Source organism: Oncorhynchus masou, chromosome 9 (genome assembly GCF_036934945.1).
Source record: "Oncorhynchus masou masou isolate Uvic2021 chromosome 9, UVic_Omas_1.1, whole genome shotgun sequence".
NCBI classification, from domain to species: domain Eukaryota; kingdom Metazoa; phylum Chordata; class Actinopteri; order Salmoniformes; family Salmonidae; genus Oncorhynchus; species Oncorhynchus masou.
In genome coordinates this window covers 23,166,586-23,190,270 of record NC_088220.1, presented here as the reverse complement: position 1 = coordinate 23,190,270, position 23,685 = coordinate 23,166,586, and the positions used below count along the sequence as shown (strand labels likewise).

The following is a 23,685-nucleotide window of genomic DNA, read 5'->3' as shown; positions in this document are numbered from 1 at the left end:
TGGTATGGCTAGCATGGCTGGTATGGCATGGCTAGCATGGCTGGTAAAAACTAGCATGGCTGGTATGGCATGGCTCCGATGGCTGGTAAAAACACATGGCTGGTATGGCTTCCATGGCTGGTAAGGCTTTCATGGCTGGTATGGCATGGCTGGTATGGCTAGCATGGCTGATATGGCTAGCATGGCTGGTATGGCATGGCTCCCATGGCTGGTAAGGCTTGCATGGCTGGTATGGCTAGCATGGCTGGTAAGGCTAGCATGGCTGGTATGGCATGGCTGGTATGGCTAGCATGGCTGATATGGCTAGCATGGCTGGTATGGCTGGTATGGCTGGCATGGCTGGTATGGCTAGCATGGCTTGTATGGCTAGCATGTCTGGTATGGCATGGCTGGTATAGCATGGCTGGTATGACATGGCTGGTATGGCTAGCATGGCTGGTATGGCTGGTATGGCTAGCATGGCTGGTATGGCTAGCATGTCTGGTATGGCATGGCTGGTATAGCATGGCTGGTATGGCTAGCATGGCTGGTAAGGCTGGCTGGTATGACTGGCTGGTATAGCATGGCTGGTATAGCATGGCTGGTATGGCTGGCTGGTATGTCATGGCTGGTATAGCATGGCTGGTATGGCTGGCTGGTATGGCATGGCTGGTATGGCTGGCTGGTATGGCATGGCTGGTATGGCTGGTATGGCTGGCTGGTATGGCATGGCTGGTATAGCATGGCTGGTATAGCATGGCTGGTATAGCATGGCTGGTATAGCATGGCTGGTATGGCATGGCTGGTATAGCATGGCTGGTATAGCATGGCTGGTATGGCTTGCATGGCTGGTATGGCTGGCTGGTATGGCATGGCTGGTATAGCATGGCTGGTATGGCTAGCATGGCTGGTAAGGCTGGCTGGTATGGCTGGCTGGTATGCTTGGCATCAACACTAAGGATATAAATGACTTGCTACGTTTAAGTAAATACTATAAGGCCCTGGAATGGATAGGCCTGTTCTTATAGAAGTTTGTTTGAATAAAAACAACTCCCCAAACCAGCGTCTGTTGCCGATCCCAAAAACACATGGGAAATCTTCCTTGTTTTTCTTTCTTTCTTCGTTTTTTTCTCTGTTTAGTTTCCAATCACTCCCAAACGTAATAAGTTCTCCCTGCGAGCATCCTAATAATGTGTGTATTTTCCCTGCGGCAAACCCTCATTAGAAAGCCTCTCAATAATTGAACTAACTCGGCTCAGTGTTAGTCAACTGTCAGGCAGGCTAAGAGAGAGAGAGAGAGGGGGGGGTAGAGAGAGAGAGAGTAGAGAGGTAGAGAGGTAGAGAGGTAGAGAGAGAGAGCGGTAGAGAGAGAGAGGAGAGAGAGGGACCAGATTGGTCTAGTGGTGGTGGAGATGTCACAGCAGAGCTCACAGAACCAAGGCCACCACCTAACAACATGGCTGCATTAGCTAATGGACAGAATGGGGGAAGGATAGCTACAGATGTAGGATCTTAATGTAATCACCCTAAAAAAGTTGTGTAGTGTATTTTAAGTTTAATTTCCACTTAGAATATTTCCTTGTGAAAAATCTATCAACACCTACTGTACACAGATGTCCATGAATTATAATTCACCTAATAATTCACATTTCCTGTTTCTGCAGGATAACACAGATTTGTACTGTTTCTGCAGGATCATTTTCCTGCTGTAGCAAACTGGCTCAAATTGAGATCCTACTGAGATCCTTGATTTAATCAGATTTAAGTCAAAACTATTCACAAAACTATACACAGTGTCGCAGTGGGACATTCAAACATTGCAGATTGTAAAATAAATGTTTGATGGAACAGCATGCTGATCAACTACCAATACATTGTTTTTAATGTACAACTGTCCAGTATAGCCTACCTGAACCTGCATGAACCGTCCTCGGCTCTCTCCCAGCTTGGATAGAAAGTTGTTGTGTGTAAAACCAACCCATTAATGTCAATAATACAGTCAGTCCACCCTCAAAACACGAGCTTACTGGGGATTGTTTCATTATGCAGTGTACTAAATATACTGTATTTAGGTGTTCTTTATGAACTTTTTAGAAAATTCACACATCAAATAGCCAACAATGATGAAAAAGTAGTCCAGGTTGCAGGCCCCACTGTTTTCAGCAACTATTTATTCCAGGTTGAAGGCCCCACTGTTTGTCCATGGCCTGTAGCCTACACAAATGGGTGGCAATATTCAAGATAAATGAAATGAAATGTAATCCAACTTGAGAGACTCCCCTGCCCTTGGCCTCCTGAAGTACTCTCTTTTTGTGTGCAACTGTTTTCTCCACGGCCTGTAGGTCCAGGTTGCAGACCCCACTGTTTTCTCCACGGCCTGTAGGTCCAGGTTGCAGGCCCCACTGTTTTCTCCACGGCCTGTAGGTCCAGGTTGCAGACCCCACTGTTTTCTCCACGGCCTGTAGGTCCAGGTTGCAGGCCCCACTGTTTTCTCCACGGCCTGTAGGTCCAGGTTGCAGGCCCCACTGTTTTCTCCATGGCCTGTAGGTCCAGGTTGCAGGCCCCACTGTTTTCTCCACGGCCTGTAGGTCCAGGTTGCAGGCCCCACTGTTTTCTCCACGGCCTGTAGGTCCAGGTTGCAGGCCCCACTGTTTTCTCCACGGCCTGTAGGTCCAGGTTGCAGGCCCCACTGTTTTCTCCACGGCCTGTAGGTCCAGGTTGCAGGCCCCACTGTTTTGTTGCAGGCCCCACTGTTTTCTCCACGGCCTGTAGGTCCAGGTTGCAGGCCCCACTGTTTTCTCCACGGCCTGTAGGTCCAGGTTGCAGGCCCCACTGTTTTCTGCACTGAGTATTGCCAACCCAGACTTTCCTGAGACATTGTGCATTTTATGTCCGTCGAGCTGTACACAATGTAAACGTAGTTTTGACTGCTGCATGCCGAGATATACCAGAAATTAGAGACTGTTGATATTGTAATCACACAACTCAAACACCGGTTCACCAGTATGAACCAAATCACAAACCTGTTTTTTTGTTCCAACCCTCAAGTACTTGTTGTCTGCTAAGATGTGAGAGGCTTAATTAAAGATGGTGCGGAACTTCTGTTTTTGAAGCACCACCCCCTTCTGCCCAGTTTCCCTGATGTTGCTACGGCAATCAAGCTGTTTTTAACATCCCTGTAACTGTCGCTTCTGCAGAGAGATCGTTTTCTAAATTAAAACTCACAAAGAAGAAACATTAGGCTCCCGGTCTGATAGGCGCTTCTGGAAACCCGATAAGCACCACTCGTTTCACTGACACAGTCCTAGCCTTGACCATAGCGTTTGTTAACTCATATCCCCATATTCAATCAGTTATTCATTTATTTGTAACTTTGTTTCAGTCACATTCATGAAGCCCAATAAATGAACACTTAGCTCTGGTACATAAGGACATTAAAAAGGTTTATGAATGACTCTTAGGAGGGTTACTGTCAAAATGATTTATTAAATCAGGGATGACAGGCGCATGGGCTACCAGAGGTCGTGCCCCCGGGGGTATCCGGTACTCCAGTGGGCAAGGCCTGAAAATGGTTGTCTAGCAATGATCAACCACCAATTTGACTCAGCTTGAAGAATTTAGAAAATAATAACGTACAAATTGCACAATCAAGGTGCGGAAACCTCTTAGAGACTTACCCAGAGGACTCCCAGGTGTAATCCATGTCAAAGGTGATTCTAACATGTCTTGACTCAGGGGGTTGAATCATTATCTAATCAAGATATACACTATTAGTCTTTTATTTTCCAGGAATTCTTTACACATTTTTGAATTTGTCTTCCACTTTGGCATTACAGAGTATTTTGTGTAGATCGCTGATGAAAAATAGGACAAGGAAATCAATTTTAATCACACATTGTAACGTAACAAAAGGTGGGAAAAGTCAAGGGGTGTGAATAGTTTCTGAATGCCCTGTAGGCTCCTGCTCCTCTGAGCCATTCATGCTTTGCACAAAGTTACTTATGAAGGGAATAGGGTGCCATTTTCCACGCAGACCAGTGGTCAGGCTCCAGTAGATCTCCAAACCTGCTGTTGTTATGTTTGTCTTGTTCTTTTAGTCTACTGAACGCTAACAAGATCAACTGTCTGAGGGTGAACACCTTCCAGGACCTGCAGAGCCTCAGCCTGCTGTCTCTGTATGACAATAAGCTGCAGACCATCAGCAAGGGCCTGTTCGCCCCACTCCGCTCCATCAAGACCCTGTGAGTAGCCACACGGAGACACACACCGCTGCATCAAAACACACACACCCCTCCATCAAAACCCTGTGAGTCAAAACACACACACCCCTCCATCAAGACCCTGTGAGTAGCCACACGGAGACACACACCGCTCCATCAAAACACACACACCCCTCCATCAAAACCCTGTGAGTAGCCACACGGAGACACACACCGCTCCATCAAAACACACACACCCCTCCATCAAAACCCTGTGAGTAGCCACACACACACACACATACACACACACACACACACACACACACACACACAGACATGGTTTCTATTCAGTCTATGTAAGCAGAGGACTAAGAAGAGAAAACCAAGATATACGACCTTGGAAAATATCAGAGGCGTCTATTTTTGAAGCTTGTTTTTCCTGGGGGTTTTTAGGCCGCTGGGAGCCCCAGGGTACATCATGTTACTTATCTACAGTATACAGTATTTGTTGTGTGAGCGTCTAGCTCATATGTTTTTCACAGAAGCATCTAAATATTTCTCATACATGCAAATACATTTCCTTATGTTTCTAAAGGAATCATCATCTTTTATGATGATGAAAGTGGCATATTTCTCACCTGCATGACTCATTCTCAGTCTTCCCACCTCTCTCTCTCTCTCTCTCTCTCTTTCTCTCTGCATATCTCTCTCCATCTCTCTCTTGCTTTCTCTCCATCTCTCTCACTCTATCCCTCCATCTCTTTATCCCTCCCTCCCTCCATCTCTCTCTCTGATCATCTCTCCTCCAGCCACCTGGCTCAGAACCCCTTCATGTGTGACTGCCATCTGAAGTGGCTTGCTGACTACCTGTTTGACAACCCCATTGAGACCAGTGGAGCCCGCTGTAGCCACCCCCGTCGCCTGGCCAACAAACGCATCAGCCAGGTCAAGGGCAAGAAGTTCCGCTGCACAGGTAGGCGCACACACACACACACACAATGATTACCATTCCTTGTGAGTACAGTGCATATCAATAGACTCCTTTCAATTACCAGAGCAACCAGCAACCTTTTGCTCCTCAGCACCGTGGGACAAACACCCACTGTACTACAGAAGTAGTGTCTCTCCAGCAGTTGTGCCGTGTCCATCCGTCTGTCTCCCCCTCATGCTTTACTCTCCTGAGGCATCTGATCTAATGCATAGTGACATGCTGATGGCTCCCAGTCTCCATAGACCCTCCGCCCACAATCCCTCCATAATCATGTGGCACTTGATTACGTGGCAAGGGCTGTGCATCTGAGGCAGAGTCACAGACACGGAGCACGGAGCACAGACCAGAGACACATTCCTGCACTGCCCTTTCTCTCTCTCTCTCCCTCTCTCTCTCTCTCTCTCTCTCTCTCTCTCTCTCTCTCTCTCTCTCTCTCTCTCTCTCTCTCTCTCTCTCTCTCTCTCTCTCTCTCTCTCTCTCTCTCTCTCTCTCTCTCTCTCTCTCTCTCTCTCTCCCTCACTCTCTCTCTCTCTCTCTCTCCTCTCATTTTCTCTTTCTACATCTATTTATCTCTGTGTCTCCTCCCCCTCCTCCGCCAATTTCTCTGTTTCTCTCTGTCTCCTCCTCTCTCTCTCTCTGCCTCTTTCTCTCTTTCTCTGTGTCTCCTCTCCCTCCTCTGCCCTCTCTTTCTTTCTCATCTATTTATCTCTGTGTCTCCTCCCCCTCCTCTGCCTCTTTCTCTCAGTTTCTCTGTGTCTCCTCCCCTGCCTCTTTCTCTCAGTTTCTCTGTTTCTCCTCCCCTCCTCTGCCTCTTTCTCTCAGTTTCTCTGTTTCTCCTCCCCTCCTCTGCCTCTTTCTCTCATTTTCTCTGTGTCTCCTCTCCCTCTTTCTTTCAGTTTCTCTGTCTCCTCCCCCTCCTCTGCCTCTTTCTTTCAGTTTCTCTGTGTCTCCTCCCCCTCCTCTGCCTCTTTCTCTTCAGTTTCTCTGTGTCTCCTCCCCCTCCTCTGCCTCTTTCTCTCAGTTTCTCTGTGTCTCCTCCCCCTCCTCTGCCTCTTTCTCTCAGTTTCTCTGTTTCTCCTCCCCCTCCTCTACCTCTTTCTCTCAGTTTCTCTGTGTCTCCTCCCCCTCCTCTGCCTCTTTCTCTGAGTTTCTCTGTGTCTCCTCCCTCTCCTCTGCCTCTTTCTCTCAGTTTCTCTGTCTCCTCCCCTTCCTCTGCCTCTTTCTCTCAGTTTCTCTGTCTCCTCCCCTTCCTCTGCCTCTTTCTCTCAGTTTCTCTGTTTCTCCTCCCCCTCCTCTGCCTCTTTCTCTCAGTTTATCTGTGTCTCCTCCCCCTCCTCTGCCTCTTTCTCTGAGTTTCTCTGTGTCTCCTCCCTCTCCTCTGCCTCTTTCTCTCAGTTTCTCTGTCTCCTCCCCTTCCTCTGCCTCTTTCTCTCAGTTTCTCTGTGTCTCCTCCCCCTCCTCTGCCTCTTTCTCTCAGTTTCTCTGTTTCTCCTCCCCCTCCTCTGCCTCTTTCTTTCAGTTTCTCTGTGTCTCCTCCCCCTCCTCTGCCTCTTTCTCTCAGTTACTCTGTTTCTCCTCCCCTCCTCTGCCTCTTTCTTTAAGTTTCTCTGTGTCTCCTCCTCTGCCTCTTTCTATCAGTTTCTCTGTGTCTCCTCCCCCTCTCTGCCTCTTTCTCTCAGTTTCTCTGTGTCTCCTCCCCCTCCTCTGCCTCTTTCTCTCAGTTTCTCTGTTTCTCCTCCCCCTCCTCTGCCTCTTTCTTTAGTTTCTCTGTGTCTCCTCCCCTCCTCTGCCTCTTTCTCTCAGTTTCTCTGTTTCTCCTCCCCTCCTCTGCCTCTTTCTTTAAGTTTCTCTGTGTCTCCTCCCCCTCCTCTGCCTCTTTCTCTCAGTTTCTCTGTGTCTCCTCCCCCTCCTCTGCCTCTTTCTCTCAGTTTCTCTGTTTCTCCTCCCCCTCCTCTGCCTCTTTCTTTCAGTTTATCTGTGTCTCCTCCCCCTCCTCTGCCTCTTTCTTTCAGTTTCTCTGTGTCTCCTCCCCCTCCTCTGCCTCTTTCTCTCAGTTTCTCTGTGTCTCCTCCCCCTCCTCTGCCTCTTTCTCTCAGTTTATCTGTGTCTCCTCCTCTGCCTCTTTCTCTCAGTTTCTCTGTGTCTCCTCCCCCTCCTCTGCCTCTTTCTCTCAGTTTCTCTGTGTCTCCTCCCCCTCCTCTGCCTCTTTCTCTCAGTTTCTCTGTTTCTCCTCCCCCTCCTCTGCCTCTTTCTCTCAGTTTCTCTGTGTCTCCTCCCCCTCCTCTGCCTCTTTCTCTCAGTTTCTCTGTGTCTCCTCCTCCTCTGCCTCTTTCTCTCAGTTTCTCTGTGTCTCCTCCCCCTCCTCTGCCTCTTTCTCTCAGTTTCTCTGTGTCTCCTCCTCTGCCTCTTTCTCTCAGTTTCTCTGTGTCTCCTCCCCCTCCTCTGCCTCTTTCTCTCAGTTTCTCTGTTTCTCCTCCCCCTCCTCTGCCTCTTTCTTTCAGTTTATCTGTGTCTCCTCCTCTGCCTCTTTCTCTCAGTTTCTCTGTCTCCTCCCCCTCCTCTGCCTCTTTCTCTCAGTTTCTCTGTGTCTCCTCCTCTGCCTCTTTCTCTCAGTTTCTCTGTGTCTCCTCCCCTCCTCTGCCTCTTTCTCTCAGTTTCTCTGTGTCTCCTCCCCCTCCTCTGCCTCTTTCTCTCAGTTTCTCTGTGTCTCCTCCTCTGCCTCTTTCTCTCAGTTTCTCTGTGTCTCCTCCCCCTCCTCTGCCTCTTTCTCTCAGTTTCTCTGTGTCTCCTCCTCTGCCTCTTTCTCTCAGTTTCTCTGTGTCTCCTCCCCTCCTCTGCCTCTTTCTCTCAGTTTCTCTGTGTCTCCTCCCCCTCCTCTGCCTCTTTCTCTCAGTTTCTCTGTTTCTCCTCCCCTTCCTCTGCCTCTTTCTTTCAGTTTCTCTGTGTCTCCTCCCCCTCCTCTGCCTCTTTCTCTCAGTTTCTCTGTGTCTCCTCCTCTGCCTCTTTCTCTGAGTTTCTCTGTGTCTCCTCCCCTCCTCTGCCTCTTTCTCTGAGTTTCTCTGTGTCTCCTCCCCTCCTCTGCATCTTTCTCTCAGTTTCTCTGTGTCTCCTCCCCCTCCTCTGCCTCTTTCTCTCAGTTTCTCTGTGTCCCCTCCCCCTCCTCTGCCTATATTTTTTTTTCTCGCCACCTCTTTGGATTTACTATTTGTCTGGTTTATAGCAGAAGAGAGGAAGGCTTGAGGCAAGGGTGTCTGTCTATATTGGTGTGTGGGCCGAGCTCACAAATCACATCCGTCACTGCCTCTCAGGTGGCGAGTCGAGACAGGAGGGGGGCCCCACAGATACGGCATCCCGTGGGGAGAAGAGGAGAGGACAACGGGGTTAAGGCAACTGGTGCTTTCCTTTGATAATAACCCTGGGTTCTCATAATTACAGGCTGGGCAAATTCAATACAGAAACACAATAGCAAGCACAACAGGAACACGATAAACTGTGTGTGTTTGTGTGTTTGTGTGTTTGTGTGTGTGTGTGTGTGTTTGTGTGTGTGCGTGTGTGTGTGTGTGTGTGTGTGTATGTGTGCGCGTGCGTGCGTGCGTGTGCTTGCATAAAAAGTGCCAGAGAGCTTGCATTGTTTTCTCCCTCCCTCCCTCCCTCCCTCCCTCCCTCCCTCCCTCCCTCCCCCTCCCTCCCCCCCTCCCTCCCTCCCTCCCTCCCTCCCTCCCTCCCTCCCTCCCATCTAATTGGTAATCACACAGGGCTGTCTATATGTGTCCCTGTGTTTGTGGCTTTCCCTATGCTGGGGGGTTACAGACAGTGCAGTACGGTGTGGCCTCTGGGGGCCCTGCCCATTGAGCATGGTTGAGGGGAGGGACAGTGTTGGTGTTGGGAGGAAAGAAGAGGTCCTGTCTGGGGGGAGTCCAGGTGGTCAGTCAGTCACCATGATCAGCTTCCTGTCCTGGCTCCTCCTGTCTGTTCCTGTCTGTTGATGTTCCTGTGGCCCTCACTCTGCCTCACTACTTACCTGTCTACCTACCTGTTCTTCTCTCTACCTGGTGCAGCTGTCTCTTGTGCTTGATCTAACCATGTGCCGCCGCCTATACTCGCCTCACATGGTTCCGTCAAGCACCAGGGACCGCTGGACACACCCACCCGGCCCGCCCACACCATATGCCTGCAGCACGGCATTCTGGGACAGATCCACGGCCCCAGCCCTTCTTTCCGGTGATGGTGAGAGGAGGAAAAGAGAAAATATGAGGTTTCCCTCCGTTCCTTCCCTCCTTCACAGACAGAGACTACAAAGTGGTACACTACAATACTCACTTCTTCCTCCGTGTTGTTGAAGAGTCCTCTTCCTCCCCCTCATCTTCCTCCTCCTCCTCCTCCGCCTTCTTCTTCTGCTTTCTGTCACCCTGCTGTCCTGGTCCTGCATGGCACTTGTTCTGCATCCAAAATGGCACCCTAGTCCATATGTAGTGCACTACTTTTGACCAGGGTCCATAGGGCCCATAGGGCTCTGGTCAACAGTAATGCATTACATTGGGAATAGGGTGCCCTTTGGAAGGCAGCCAGTGTGAGCCAGTGTTTGAGCCAAGCCCAGTGGTTTCCCCAGCAGAGAGAGAGGAAAGAGACCCCAACAGAGCCTCTCATCCTGCTGGCCCTGTCCGGTTCTGGGCTGTGGTTCTTGGAGCTTGCGTTGTCAGAGGCTCTCTTGGATCACTGTTGGAGATGGAATGAGTAGCATATACAGCGGTGACAAGGAAAGGCTTGTGTGATGGAAACCAGACTTACAACCATCCAACACCCGGAGTTACAGAAAAACAACCCTGTATTACTCTGTCAAAACATCTCCAAGCAACTAACATCCTGGAATTGACCTTTCTGTCAACTGTTCTCTTCCAAATGATTTTGTAGGTTTGTGTGTGTGTTATTTTTAAAATGTTTAATAGCTGTGTGTGGGGGTGTTCCTTTGTTCATGTGTGTGTGTGTTCTGTATAGTGTATGTTTGAGAGGCATTACGTTCCAGTAATAGGGATATGCATAATTCAATGCCGACAGTAAGCAAGATGGTCCCAGATCCCTGGGACAATGAAAGACAGCACAGGGACCTGGCTAAGCAACAGCAGTTGAGGTTTTCCATAAATGTCACAGTTCCGTGATGGTCTGTCCTGTCCACCCTCGGTCCCTCTCCTGTCCCTCTCCTGTCCCTCTCCTGTCTCCCCTCCTGTCCCTCTCCTGTACTGTCCTTCTCCTGTCCCTCTCCTCTCCTGTCCCTCTCCTGTTTCCCCTCCTGTCTCTCTCCTGTCTCTCTCCTGTCCCTCTCCTGTCCACTCTCCTGTCCCTCTCCTGTCCCTCTCCTGTCTCCCCTCCTGTCCCTCTCCTGTACTGTCCTTCTCCTGTCCCTCTCCTCTCCTGTCCCTCTCCTGTTTCCCCTCCTGTCTCTCTCCTGTCTCTCTCCTGTCCCTCTCCTGTCCACTCTCCTGTCACTCTCCTATCCACTCTCCTGTCCACTTTCCTGTCCACTCTCCTGTCCACTTTCCTGTCCCTCTCCTATCCACTCTCCTGTCCCTCTCCTGTCCCTCTCCTATCCACTCTCCTGTCCACTCTCCTATCCCCTCTCCTGTCCACTCTCCTGTCCACTCTCTTATCCCCTCTCCTGTCCACTCTCCTGTCCACTCTCCTGTCCCTCTCCTGTCCACTCTCCTGTCCCTTTCCTATCCCTCTCCTGTTCCTCTCCTATCTACTCTCCTGTCCACTCTCCTATCCACTCTCCTATCCCCTCTCCTGTCCACTCTCCTATCCACTCTCTTATCCCCTCTCCTGTCCACTCTCCTGTCCACTCTCCTGTCCCTCTCCTGTCCACTCTCCTATCCACTCTCCTATCCACTCTCCTATCCACTCTCCTGTCCCTCTGCTGTCCCTCTCCTATCCACTCTCCTGTCCACTCTCCTATCCACTCTCCTGTCCCTCTGCTGTCCCTCTCCTATCCACTCTCCTGTCCCTCTCCTATCCACTCTCCTGTCCACTCTCCTATCCCCTCTCCTGTCCCTCTCCTATCCACTCTCCTATCAACTCTCCTGTCCACTCTCCTATCCCCTCTCCTATCCACTCTCCTGTCCACTCTCCTATCCACTCTCCTGTCCCTCTGCTGTCCCTCTCCTATCTACTCCTGTCCCTCTCCTGTCCATCTCTCCTATCCACTCTCCTGTCCTCTCCTGTCCCTCTCCTATCCACTCTCCTACCACTCTCCTGTCCCTCTCCCCCTCCTATCCACTCTCCTGTCCACTCTCCTATCCCTCTCTCAACTCTCCTGTCCACTCTCCTATCCCCTCCTGTCCACTCTCCTGTCTCCCCTCTCCTGTCCACTCTCCTGTCCCTCCCTATCTCTCCTGTCCACTCTCCTATCCATCTCCTGTCCTCTCCTGTCCCTCTCCCTGTCCACTCTCCTGTCCACTCTCCTATCCACCTCTCCTGTCCACTCCCTATCCACTCTCCTGTCCACTCTCCCTGTCCACTCTCCTGTCCACTCTCCCACCTATCCACTCTCCTGTCCACTGTCCACCACTCTCCTGTCCACTCTCCTATCCACTCTCCTGTCCACTCTCCTATCCACTCTCTCTCCTGTCCACTCTCCTATCCACTCTCCTCCTGTCCACTCCCTATCCACTCTCCTGTCCACTCTCCTGTCCACTCTCCAATCCCCTCTCCTGTCCACTCTCCTATCCACTCTCCTATCCCCTCTCCTGTACACTCTCCCCCTCCTGTCCACTCTCCTGTCCACTCTCCTATCTCCCTGTCCACTCTCCTATCCATCCTCCTATCCACTCTCCTGTCCACTCTCCTCCTGTCCCTCTCCTATCCACTCTCCTGTCCACTCTCCTGTCCACTCTCCCATCCCTCTCCTGTCCACTCTCCTGTCCATTCTCCTATCCACTCTCCTGTCCACTCTCCTGTCCACTCTCCTGTCCACTCTCCTATCCACTCTCCTGTCCACTCCCTGTCCCTCTCCTATCCACTCTCCTATCCCTCTCCTATCCCCTCTCCTATCCACTCTCCTATCCCTCTCCTGTCCACTCTCCTGTCCACTCTCCTGTCCACTCTCCTATCCCCTCTCCTATCCACTCTCCTGTCCACTCTCCTATCCACTCTCCTGTCCCTCTGCTGTCCCTCTCCTATCTACTCTCCTGTCCCTCTCCTATCCACTCTCCTGTCCACTCTCCTATCCACTCTCCTGTCCCTCTCCTATCCACTCTCCTAACCACTCTCCTATCAACTCTCCTGTCCCCTCTCCTATCCACTCTCCTAACCACTCTCCTATCAACTCTCCTGTCCCCTCTCCCCTCTCCTATCCACTCTCTCATCCACTCTCTCATCCACTCTCCTATCCACTCTCCTATCCACTCCTATCCCCTCTCCTATCCGCTCTCCTATCCACTCTACTATCCACTCTCCTATCTGCTCTCCTGTCCCTCTCCTAAACACTCTCCTGTCCCTCTCCTATCCACTGTCCTGTCCACTCTCCTGTCCACTCTCCTGTCCCTCTCCTGTCCACTCTCCTGTCCACTCTCCCGTCCCGTCCCTCTCCCCTCTCTGTCCCTCTCCTGTCCCTCTCCTATCCACTCTCCTATCCACTCTCCTATCCACTCTCCTATCCACTCTCCTGTCCACTCTCCTGTCTCTCTCTGTCCCTGTCCCTCTCTTATCCACTTTCCTGTCCCTCTCCCGTCCCTCTCCTATCCACTCTCCTGTCACTCTCCTATGCACTTTCCTGTCCCTCTCCTGTCCCTCTCCTATCCCTCTCCTGTCACTCTCCTATCCCCTCTCCTGTCCCTCTCCTGTCCCTCTCCTATCCCCTATCTCCTATCCCCTCTCCTGTCCCTCTCCTGTCCCTCTCCTATCCCCTCTCCTGTCACACTCCTCCCTATCCCCTCTCCTGTCCCTCTCCTATCCACTTTCCTGTCCCTCTCCTGTCCCTCTCCTATCCCCTCTCCTGTCACTCTCCTGTCACTCTCCTATCCCCTCTCCTGTCCCTCTCCTATCCCCTCTCCTGTCCCTCTCCTATCCACTTTCCTGTCCCTCTCCCGTCCCTCTCCTATCCACTCTCCTGTCACTCTCCCACTGTCCCTCTCCTATCCCTCTCCTATCCCCTCTCCTGTCACTCTCCTGTCCCTCTCCTATCCCCTCTCCTGTCACTCTCCTGTCCCTCTCCTATCCCCTCTCCTGTCCCTCTCCTATCCACTTTCCTGTCCTGTCCCTCTCCTATCCACTCTCCTGTCCCTCTCCTGTCCCTCTCCTGTCCCTCTCCTATCCCTCTCCTGTCACTCTCCTGTCCCTCTCCTATCCCCTCTCCTGTCACTCTCCTGTCCCTCTCCTATCCCCTCTCCTGTCACTCTCCTGTCCCTCTCCTATCCCCTCTCCTGTCACTCTCCTGTCCCTCTCCTATCCCCTCTCCTATCCCCTCTCCTGTCCCTCTCCTGTCACTCTCCTGTCTCTCTCCTCTCACTCTCCTGTCTCTCTCCTGTCCCTCTCCTATCCCCTCTCCTGTCACTCTCCTGTCCCTCTCCTGTCATTCTCCTATCCACTCTCCTATCCACTCTCCTGTCACTCTCCTGTCCCTCTCCTATCCCCTCTCCTGTCATTCTCCTGTCCCTCTCATATCCACTCTCCTGTCACTCTCCTGTCCCTCTCCTATCCCCTCTCCTGTCACTCTCTTGTCCCTCTCATATCCACTCTCCTGTCACTCTCCTGTCCCTCTCCTATCCCTCTCCTGTCACTCTCCTGTCCCTCTCATATCCACTCTCCTGTCACTCTCCTGTCACTCTCCTATCCACTTTCCTGTCCCTCTCCTGTCACTCTCCTGTCCCTCTCCTGTCTCTCTCCTGTCACTCTCCTGTCACTCTCCTGTCACTCTCCTGTCTCTCTCCTGTCACTCTCCTGTCTCTCTCCTGTCCCTCTCCTATCCCCTCTCCTATCCCCTCTCCTGTCCACTCTCCTATCAACTCTCCTGTCCACTCTCCTATCCCCTCTCCTATCCCCTCTCCTATCCACTCTCCTGTCCACTCTCCTATCCACTCTCCTGTCCACTCTCCTATCCACTCTCCTGTCCACTCTCCTGTCCACTCTCCTGTCCACTCTCCTGTCCACTCTCCTGTCCACTCTCCTATCCCCTCTCCTGTCCACTCTCCTATCCACTCTCCTATCCCCTCTCCTGTACACTCCCCCTCTCCTGTCCACTCTCCTGTCCACTCTCCTATCCCCTCTCCTGTCCACTCTCCTATCCACTCTCCTGTCCCTCTGCTGTCCCTCTCCTATCTACTCTCCTATCCACTCTCCTGTCCACTCTCCTAACCACTCTCCTGTCCCTCTCCTATCCCCTCTCAACTCTGTCCACTCATCCCCTCCCTATCCCCTCTCCTATCCACTCTCCTGTCCACTCTCCTATCCACTCTCCTGTCCACTCTCCTATCCACTCTCCTGTCCACTCTCCTATCCACTCTCCTGTCCACTCTCCTGTCCACTCTCCTATCCCCTCTCCTGTCCACTCTCCTATCCACTCTCCTATCCCCTCTCCTGTATCTCCTATCCCCTCTCCTGTCCACTCTCCTATCCACTCTCCTATCCCCTCCTGTCACTCTCCTATCAACTCTCCTGTCCACTCTCCTATCCCCTCTCTCCTATCCACTCTCCTGTCCACTCTCCTGTCCACTCTCCTATCCCTCTCCTGTCCACTCTCCTGTCCACTCTCCAATCCCCTCTCCTGTCCACTCTCCTATCCACTCTCCTCCACTCTCCTGTCCACTCTCCTGTCCAATCTCCTGTCCACTCTCTATCCACTCTCCTGTCCACTCCTGTCCCTCTCCTCCACTCTCCTATCCCGTCTCCTATCCCCTCTCCTATCCACTCTCTTATCCCCTCTCCTGTCCACTCTCCTGTCCACTCTCCTGTCCACTCTCCTGTCCACTCTCCTATCCACTCTCCTATCCACTCTCCTATCCACTCTCCTGTCCCTCTGCTGTCCCTCTCCTATCCACTCTCCTGTCCCTCTCCTATCCACTCTCCTGTCCACTCTCCTATCCACTCTCCTGTCCCTCTCCTATCCACTCCCTAACCACTCTCCTATCAACTCTCCTGTCCCCTCTCCTATCCACTCTCCTAACCACTCTCCTATCAACTCTCCTGTCCCCTCTCCTATCCCCTCTCCTATCCACTCTCTCATCCACTCTCTCATCCACTCTCCTATCCACTCTCCTATCCACTCTCCTATCCCCTCTCCTATCCGCTCTCCTATCCACTCTACTATCCACTCTCCTATCTGCTCTCCTGTCCCTCTCCTAAACACTCTCCTGTCCCTCTCCTATCCACTGTCCTGTCCACTCTCCTGTCCACTCTCCTGTCCCTCTCCTGTCCACTCTCCCGTCTCTCTCCCGTCCCTCTCCCGTCCCTCTCCTGTCCCTCTCCTATCCACTCTCCTATCCACTCTCCTATCCACTCTCCTATCCACTCTCCTGTCCACTCTCCACTTTCCTGTCCCTCTCCCCCGTCCCTCTCCTATCCACTCTCCTGTCACTCTCCTCCTGTCCCTCTCCTGTCCCTCTCCTATCCCCTCTCCTGTCACTCTCCTATCCCCTCTCCTGTCCCTCTCCTGTCCCTCTCCCTATCCCCTCTCCTGTCACTCTCCTATCCCCTCTCCTGTCCCTCTCCTGTCCCTCTCCTATCCCCTCTCCTGTCACACTCCTCCCTCTCCTATCCCCTCTCCTGTCCCTCTCCTATCCACTCCTGTCCCTCTCCTGTCCCTCTCCTATCCCCTCTCCTGTCACTCCCTGTCACTCTCCTGTCCCTCTCCTATCCCCTCTCCTGTCCCTCTCCTATCCACTTTCCTGTCCCTCTCCCGTCCCTCTCCTATCCACTCTCCTGTCACTCTCCTATCCACTTTCCTGTCCCTCTCCTGTCCCTCTCCTGTCCCTCTCCTGTCACTCTCCTGTCCCTCTCCTATCCCCTCTCCTCACTCTCCTGTCCCTCTCCTATCCCCTCTCCTGTCCCTCTCCTATCCACTTTCCTGTCCCTCTCCCGTCCCTCTCCTATCCACTTTCCTGTCCCTCTCCTGTCCCTCTCCTGTCCCTCTCCTATCCCCTCTCCTCTCTCCTGTCCCTCTCCTATCCCCTCTCCTGTCACTCTCCTGTCCCTCTCCTATCCCCTCTCCTGTCACTCTCCTGTCCCTCTCCTATCCCCTCTCCTGTCACTCTCCTGTCCCTCTCCTATCCCCTCCCTATCCCCTCTCCTGTCCCTCTCCTGTCACTCTCCTGTCTCTCTCCTCTCACTCTCCTGTCTCTCTCCTGTCCCTCCCTATCCCCTCTCCTGTCACTCTCCTGTCCCTCTCCTGTCATTCTCCTATCCACTCTCCTATCCACTCTCCTGTCACTCTCCTGTCCCTCTCCTATCCCCTCTCCTGTCATTCTCCTGTCCCTCTCATATCCACTCTCCTGTCACTCTCCTGTCCTCTCCTATCCCCTCTCCTGTCACTCTCTTGTCCCTCCATATCCACTCTCCTGTCACTCTCCTGTCCCTCTCCTATCCCTCTCCTGTCACTCTCCTGTCCCTCTCATATCCACTCTCCTGTCACTCTCCTGTCACTCTCCTATCCACTTTCCTGTCCCTCTCCTGTCACTCTCCTGTCCCTCTCCTGTCTCTCTCCTGTCACTCTCCTGTCACTCTCCTGTCACTCCCTGTCTCTCTCCTGTCACTCTCCTGTCTCTCTCCTGTCCCTCTCCTATCCCCTCTCCTATCCCCTCTCCTGTCCACTCTCCTATCCACTCTCCTGTCCCTCTCCAATCCCCTCTCCTGTCACTCTCCTGTCCCTCTCCTATCCCCTCTCCTGTCATTCTCCTGCCCCTCCTATCCACTCTCCTGTCACTCTCCTATCCCCTCTCCTGTCACTCTCCTGTCCCTCTCCTATCCCCTCTCCTGTCATTCTCCTGTCCCTCCATATCCACTCTCCTGTCCCTCTCCAATCCCCTCTCCTGTCACTCTCCTGTCACTCTCCAATCCCCTCTCCTGTCACTCTCCTGTCCCTCTCCTATCCCCTCTCCTGTCATTCTCCTGTCCCTCTCATATCCACTCTCCTGTCACTCTCCTGTCACTCTCCTATCCACTTTCCTGTCCCTCTCCTGTACTGTCCCTCTCCTGTCTCTCGCCTGTCGCTTTCCTGTCTCTCTCCCGTCCCTCTCCTGTCTCCTCTCCCGTCCCTCTCCTGTCTCCCCTCCTATCCACTCTCCGTCCCTCTCCGTTCCCTCTCCTGTCCCTCTCCTATCCACTCTCCTGTCCCTCTCCTGTCTCCCCTCCTATCCACTCTCCTATCTGCTCTCCTGTCTCTCTCCCGTCCCTCTCTGGTCTCCCCTCCTATCCACTCTCCTGTCCCTCTCCCATCCCTCTCCTGTACTGTCCCTCTCCTGTCTCTCTCCTATCCACTCTCCTGTCTCCCCTCCTATCCACTCTCCTGTCTCCCCTCCTATCCACTCTCCTGTCTCTCTCCTATCCACTCTCCTGTCTCCCCTCCTATCCACTCTCCTGTCTCTCTCCTATCCACTCTCCTGTCTCTCTCCTATCCACTCTCCTGTCTCTCTCCTATCCACTCTCCTGTCTCCCCTCCTATCCACTCTCCTGTCTCTCTCCTATCCACTCTCCTGTCTCCTCTCCCATCCCTCTCCTGTACTGTCCCTCTCCTGTCTCTCTCCTATCCACTCTCCTGTCTCCCCTCCTATCCACTCTCCTGTCTCTCTCCTATCCACTCTCCTGTCTCCCCTCCTATCCACTCTCCTGTCTCTCTCCTATCCACTCTCCTGTCTCCTCTCCCATCCCTCTCCTGTACTGTCCCTCTCCTGTCTCTCTCCTATCCACTCTCCTGTCTCTCTCCTATCCACTCTCCTGTCTCTCTCCTATCCACTCTCCTGTCTCTCTCCTATCCACTCTCCTGTCTCCCCTCCTATCCACTCTCCTGTCTCTCTCCTATCCACTCTCCTGTCTCCTCTCCCATCCCTCTCCTGTACTGTCCCTCTCCTGTCTCTCTCCTATCCACTCTCCTGTCTCCCCTCCTATCCACTCTCCTGTCTCTCTCCTATCCACTCTCCTGTCTCCCTCCTATCCACTCTCCTGTCTCTCTCCTATCCACTCTCCTGTCTCCTCTCCCATCCCTCTCCTGTACTGTCCCTCTCCTGTCTCTCTCCTATCCACTCTCCTGTCTCTCTCCTATCCACTCTCCTGTCTCTCTCCTATCCACTCTCCTGTCTCCCCTCCTATCCACTCTCCTGTCTCTCTCCTATCCACTCTCCTGTCTCCCCTCCTATCCACTCTCCTGTCCCTCTCCGTCCCTCTCCTGTCCCTCTCCTATCCACTCTCCTGTCTCTCTCCTATCCACTCTCCTGTCTCTCTCCTATCCACTCTCCTGTCTCCCCTCCTATCCACTCTCCTGTCTCTCTCCTATCCACTCTCCTGTCTCCTCTCCCATCCCTCTCCTGTACTGTCCCTCTCCTGTCTCTCTCCTATCCACTCTCCTGTCTCTCTCCTATCCACTCTCCTGTCTCCCCTCCTATCCACTCTCCTGTCCCTCTCCGTCCCTCTCCTGTCCCTCTCCTATCCACTCTCCTGTCTCTCTCCTATCCACTCTCCTGTCTCTCTCCTATCCACTCTCCTGTCTCCCCTCCTATCCACTCTCCTGTCTCTCTCCTATCCACTCTCCTGTCTCCCTCTCCCATCCCTCTCCTGTACTGTCCCTCTCCTGTCTCTCTCCTATCCACTCTCCTCTCTCTCCTATCCACTCTCCTGTCTCTCTCCTATCCACTCTCCTGTCTCCTCCTATCCACTCTCCTGTCTCTCTCCTATCCACTCTCCTGTCTCCTCTCCCATCCCTCTCCTGTACTGTCCCTCTCCTGTCTCTCTCCTATCCACTCTCCTGTCTCCCCTCCTATCCACTCTCCTGTCTCTCTCCTATCCACTCTCCTGTCTCCCCTCCTATCCACTCTCCTGTCTCTCTCCTATCCACTCTCCTGTCTCCTCTCCCATCCCTCTCCTGTACTGTCCCTCTCCTGTCTCTCTCCTATCCACTCTCCTGTCTCTCTCCTATCCACTCTCCTGTCTCTCTCCTATCCACTCTCCTGTCTCCCCTCCTATCCACTCTCCTGTCTCTCTCCTATCCACTCTCCTGTCTCCCCTCCTATCCACTCTCCTGTCCCTCTCCGTCCCTCTCCTGTCCCTCTCCTATCCACTCTCCTGTCTCTCTCCTATCCACTCTCCTGTCTCTCTCCTATCCACTCTCCTGTCTCCCCTCCTATCCACTCTCCTGTCTCTCTCCTATCCACTCTCCTGTCTCCTCTCCCATCCCTCTCCTGTACTGTCCCTCTCCTGTCTCTCTCCTATCCACTCTCCTGTCTCTCTCCTATCCACTCTCCTGTCTCCCCTCCTATCCACTCTCCTGTCCCTCTCCGTTCCCTCTCCTGTCCCTCTCCTATCCACTCTCCTGTCTCTCTCCTATCCACTCTCCTGTCTCTCTCCTATCCACTCTCCTGTCTCCCCTCCTATCCACTCTCCTGTCTCTCTCCTATCCACTCTCCTGTCTCCTCTCCCATCCCTCTCCTGTACTGTCCCTCTCCTGTCTCTCTCCTATCCACTCTCCTGTCTCTCTCCTATCCACTCTCCTGTCTCTCTCCTATCCACTCTCCTGTCTCCCCTCCTATCCACTCTCCTGTCTCTCTCCTATCCACTCTCCTGTCTCCCCTCCTATCCACTCTCCTGTCCCTCTCCGTTCCCTCTCCTGTCCCTCTCCTATCCACTCTCCTGTCTCTCTCCTATCCACTCTCCTGTCTCTCTCCTATCCACTCTCCTGTCTCCCCTCCTATCCACTCTCCTGTCTCTCTCCTATCCACTCTCCTGTCTCCTCTCCCATCCCTCTCCTGTCCCTCTCCTGTCTCCTCCTATCCACTCTCCTGTCTCCCCTCCTATCCACTCTCCTGTCTCTCCCTATCCACTCTCCTGTCTCCCCTCCTATCCACTCTCCTGTCTCTCTCCCTATCCACTCTCCTCTCCCCTCCTATCCACTCTCCTGTCTCTCTCCTATCCACTCTCCTGTCTCCCCTCCTATCCACTCTCCTGTCTCCCCTCCTATCCACTCTCCTGTCTCTCTCCTATCCACTCTCCTGTCTCCCCTCCTATCCACTCTCCTGTCTCTCTCCCTATCCACTCTCCTGTCTCCCCTCCTATCCACTCTCCTGTCTCTCTCCTATCCACTCTCCTGTCTCCCCTCCTATCCACTCTCCTGTCTCCCCTCCTATCCACTCTCCTGTCTCCCTCCTATCCACTCTCCTGTCTCCCCTCCTATCCACTCTCCTGTCTCCCCTCCTATCCACTCTCCTGTCTCCCCTCCTATCCACTCTCCTGTCTCTCTCCTATCCACTCTCCTGTCTCCCCTCCTATCCACTCTCCTGTCTCTCTCCTATCCACTCTCCTGTCTCCCCTCCTATCCACTCTCCTGTCTCCCCTCCTATCCACTCTCCTGTCTCCCCTCCTATCCACTCTCCTGTCTCCCCTCCTATCCACTCTCCTGTCTCCCCTCCTATCCACTCTCCTGTCTCCCCTCCTATCCACTCTCCGGTCTCCCCTCCTATCCACTCTCCTGTCTCCCCTCCTATCCACTCTCCTGTCTCCCCTCCTATCCACTCTCCTGTCTCCCTCCTATCCACTCTCCTGTCCATCCAGGTACAGAGGACTACCGTAGCAGACTGAGTGGAGAGTGTTTCCAGGACCTGGTGTGTCCAGAGAAGTGTCGCTGTGAGGGCACCGTGGTGGACTGCTCCAACCTCAAACTGACCAAACTGCCTCCACACCTCCCCGAGCACACCACAGACCTGTAGGAGCACACACACACCACAGACCTGTAGGAGCACACACACACCACAGACCTGTAGGAGCACACACACACCACAGACCTGTAGGAGCACACACACACCACAGACCTGTAGGAGCACACACACACCACAGACCTGTAGGAGCACACACACACCACAGACCTGTAGGAGCACACACACACCACAGACCTGTAGGAGCACACACACACCACAGACCTGTAGGAGCACACACACACCACAGACCTGTAGGAGCACACACACACCACAGACCTGTAGGAGCACACACACACCACAGACCTGTAGGAGCACACACACACCACAGACCTGTAGGAGCACACACACACCACAGACCTGTAGGAGCACACACACACCACAGACCTGTAGGAGCACACACACACCACAGACCTGTAGGAGCACACACACACACAGACCTGTAGGAGCACACACACACACAGACCTGTAGGAGCACACACACACCACAGACCTGTAGGAGCACACACACACCACAGACCTGTAGGAGCACACACACACCACAGACCTGTAGGAGCACACACACACCACAGACCTGTAGGAGCACACACACACCACAGACCTGTAGGAGCACACACACACCACAGACCTGTAGGAGCACACACACACCACAGACCTGTAGGAGCACACACACACCACAGACCTGTAGGAGCACACACACCCACAGACCTGTAGGAGCACACACACACCACAGACCTGTAGGAGCACACACACACCACAGACCTGTAGGAGCACACACACACCACAGACCTGTAGGAGCACACACACACCACAGACCTGTAGGAGCACACACACACCACAGACCTGTAGGAGCACACACACACCACAGACCTGTAGGAGCACACACACACCACAGACCTGTAGGAGCACACACACCACAGACCTGTAGGAGCACACACACACCACAGACCTGTAGGAGCACACACACCACAGACCTGTAGGAGCATACACACACCACAGACCTGTAGGAGCACACACACACCACAGACCTGTAGGAGCACACACACACCACAGACCTGTAGGAGCAGACCTGTAGGAGCACACACACACCACAGACCTGTAGGAGCACACACCACAGACCTGTAGGAGCAGACCTGTAGGAGCACACACACACCACAGACCTGTAGGAGCACACACACACCACAGACCTGTAGGACAGACCTGTAGGAGCACACACACACCACAGACCTGTAGGAGCAGACACACACACACCACAGACCTGTAGGAGCACACACACACACAGACCTGTAGGAGCACACACACACACAGACCTGTAGGAGCACACACACACCACAGACCTGTAGGAGCACACACACACCACAGACCTGTAGGAGCACACACACACCACAGACCTGTAGGAGCATACACACACCACAGACCTGTAGGAGCACACACACACCACAGACCTGTAGGAGCACACACACACCACAGACCTGTAGGAGCACACACACACCACAGACCTGTAGGAGCACACACACCACAGACCTGTAGGAGCATACACACACCACAGACCTGTAGGAGCACACACACACACAGACCTGTAGGAGCACACACACACCACAGACCTGTAGGAGCACACACACACCACAGACCTGTAGGAGCACACACACCACAGACCTGTAGGAGCACACACACACCACAGACCTGTAGGAGGACACACACACCACACACACATACACACACACACCACAGACCTGTAGGAGCACACACACACCACAGACCTGTAGGAGCACACACACACCACAGACCTGTAGGAGCACACACACACCACACACACATACACCTGTAGGAGCACACACACACCACAGACCTGTAGGAGCACACACACACAGACCTGTACAGACCTGTAGGAGCACACACACACCACAGACCTGTAGGAGCACACACACACCACAGACCTGTAGGAGCACACACACACCACAGACCTGTAGGAGCACACACACACCACAGACCTGTAGGAGCACACACACACCACAGACCTGTAGGAGCACACACACACAGACACAGACCTGTAGGAGCACACACACACCACAGACCTGTAGGAGCACACACACACCACACAGACCTGTAGGAGCACACACACCACACACCTGTAGGACACACAACACCACAGACCTGTAGGAGCACACACACACCACAGACCTGTAGGAGCACACACACACCACAGACCTGTAGGAGCACACACACACCACAGACCTGTAGGAGCACACACACACCACAGACCTGTAGGAGCACACACACACCACAGACCTGTAGGAGCACACACACACCACAGACCTGTAGGAGCACACACACCCACAGACCTGTACACACACCCACAGACCTGTAGGAGCACACACACACCACAGACCTGTAGGAGCACACACACACCACAGACCTGTAGGAGCACACACACACCACAGACCTGTAGGAGCACACACACACCACAGACCTGTAGGAGCACACACACACCACAGACCTGTAGGAGCACACACACACCACAGACCTGTAGGAGCACACACACACCACAGACCTGTAGGAGCACACACACACCACAGACCTGTAGGAGCACACACACACCACAGACCTGTAGGAGCACACACACACACCACAGACC

At 53.2% G+C, this 23,685-nt stretch overlaps 1 protein-coding gene across 1 annotated transcript in view; it reads left to right on the top strand.

Moving 5' to 3' along the window:
* Positions 1–23,685, top strand: part of LOC135545699 (slit homolog 3 protein-like) — a 450,244-nt gene that overhangs the window by 291,872 nt on the left and 134,687 nt on the right. Inside the window, exons 15-17 of the mRNA XM_064973499.1 lie at positions 4,077–4,220; positions 4,988–5,151; positions 20,911–21,061. Of these exons, the coding sequence (XP_064829571.1) occupies positions 4,077–4,220; positions 4,988–5,151; positions 20,911–21,061 (459 nt within the window). The remainder of the gene's footprint in view (positions 1–4,076; positions 4,221–4,987; positions 5,152–20,910; positions 21,062–23,685) is intronic.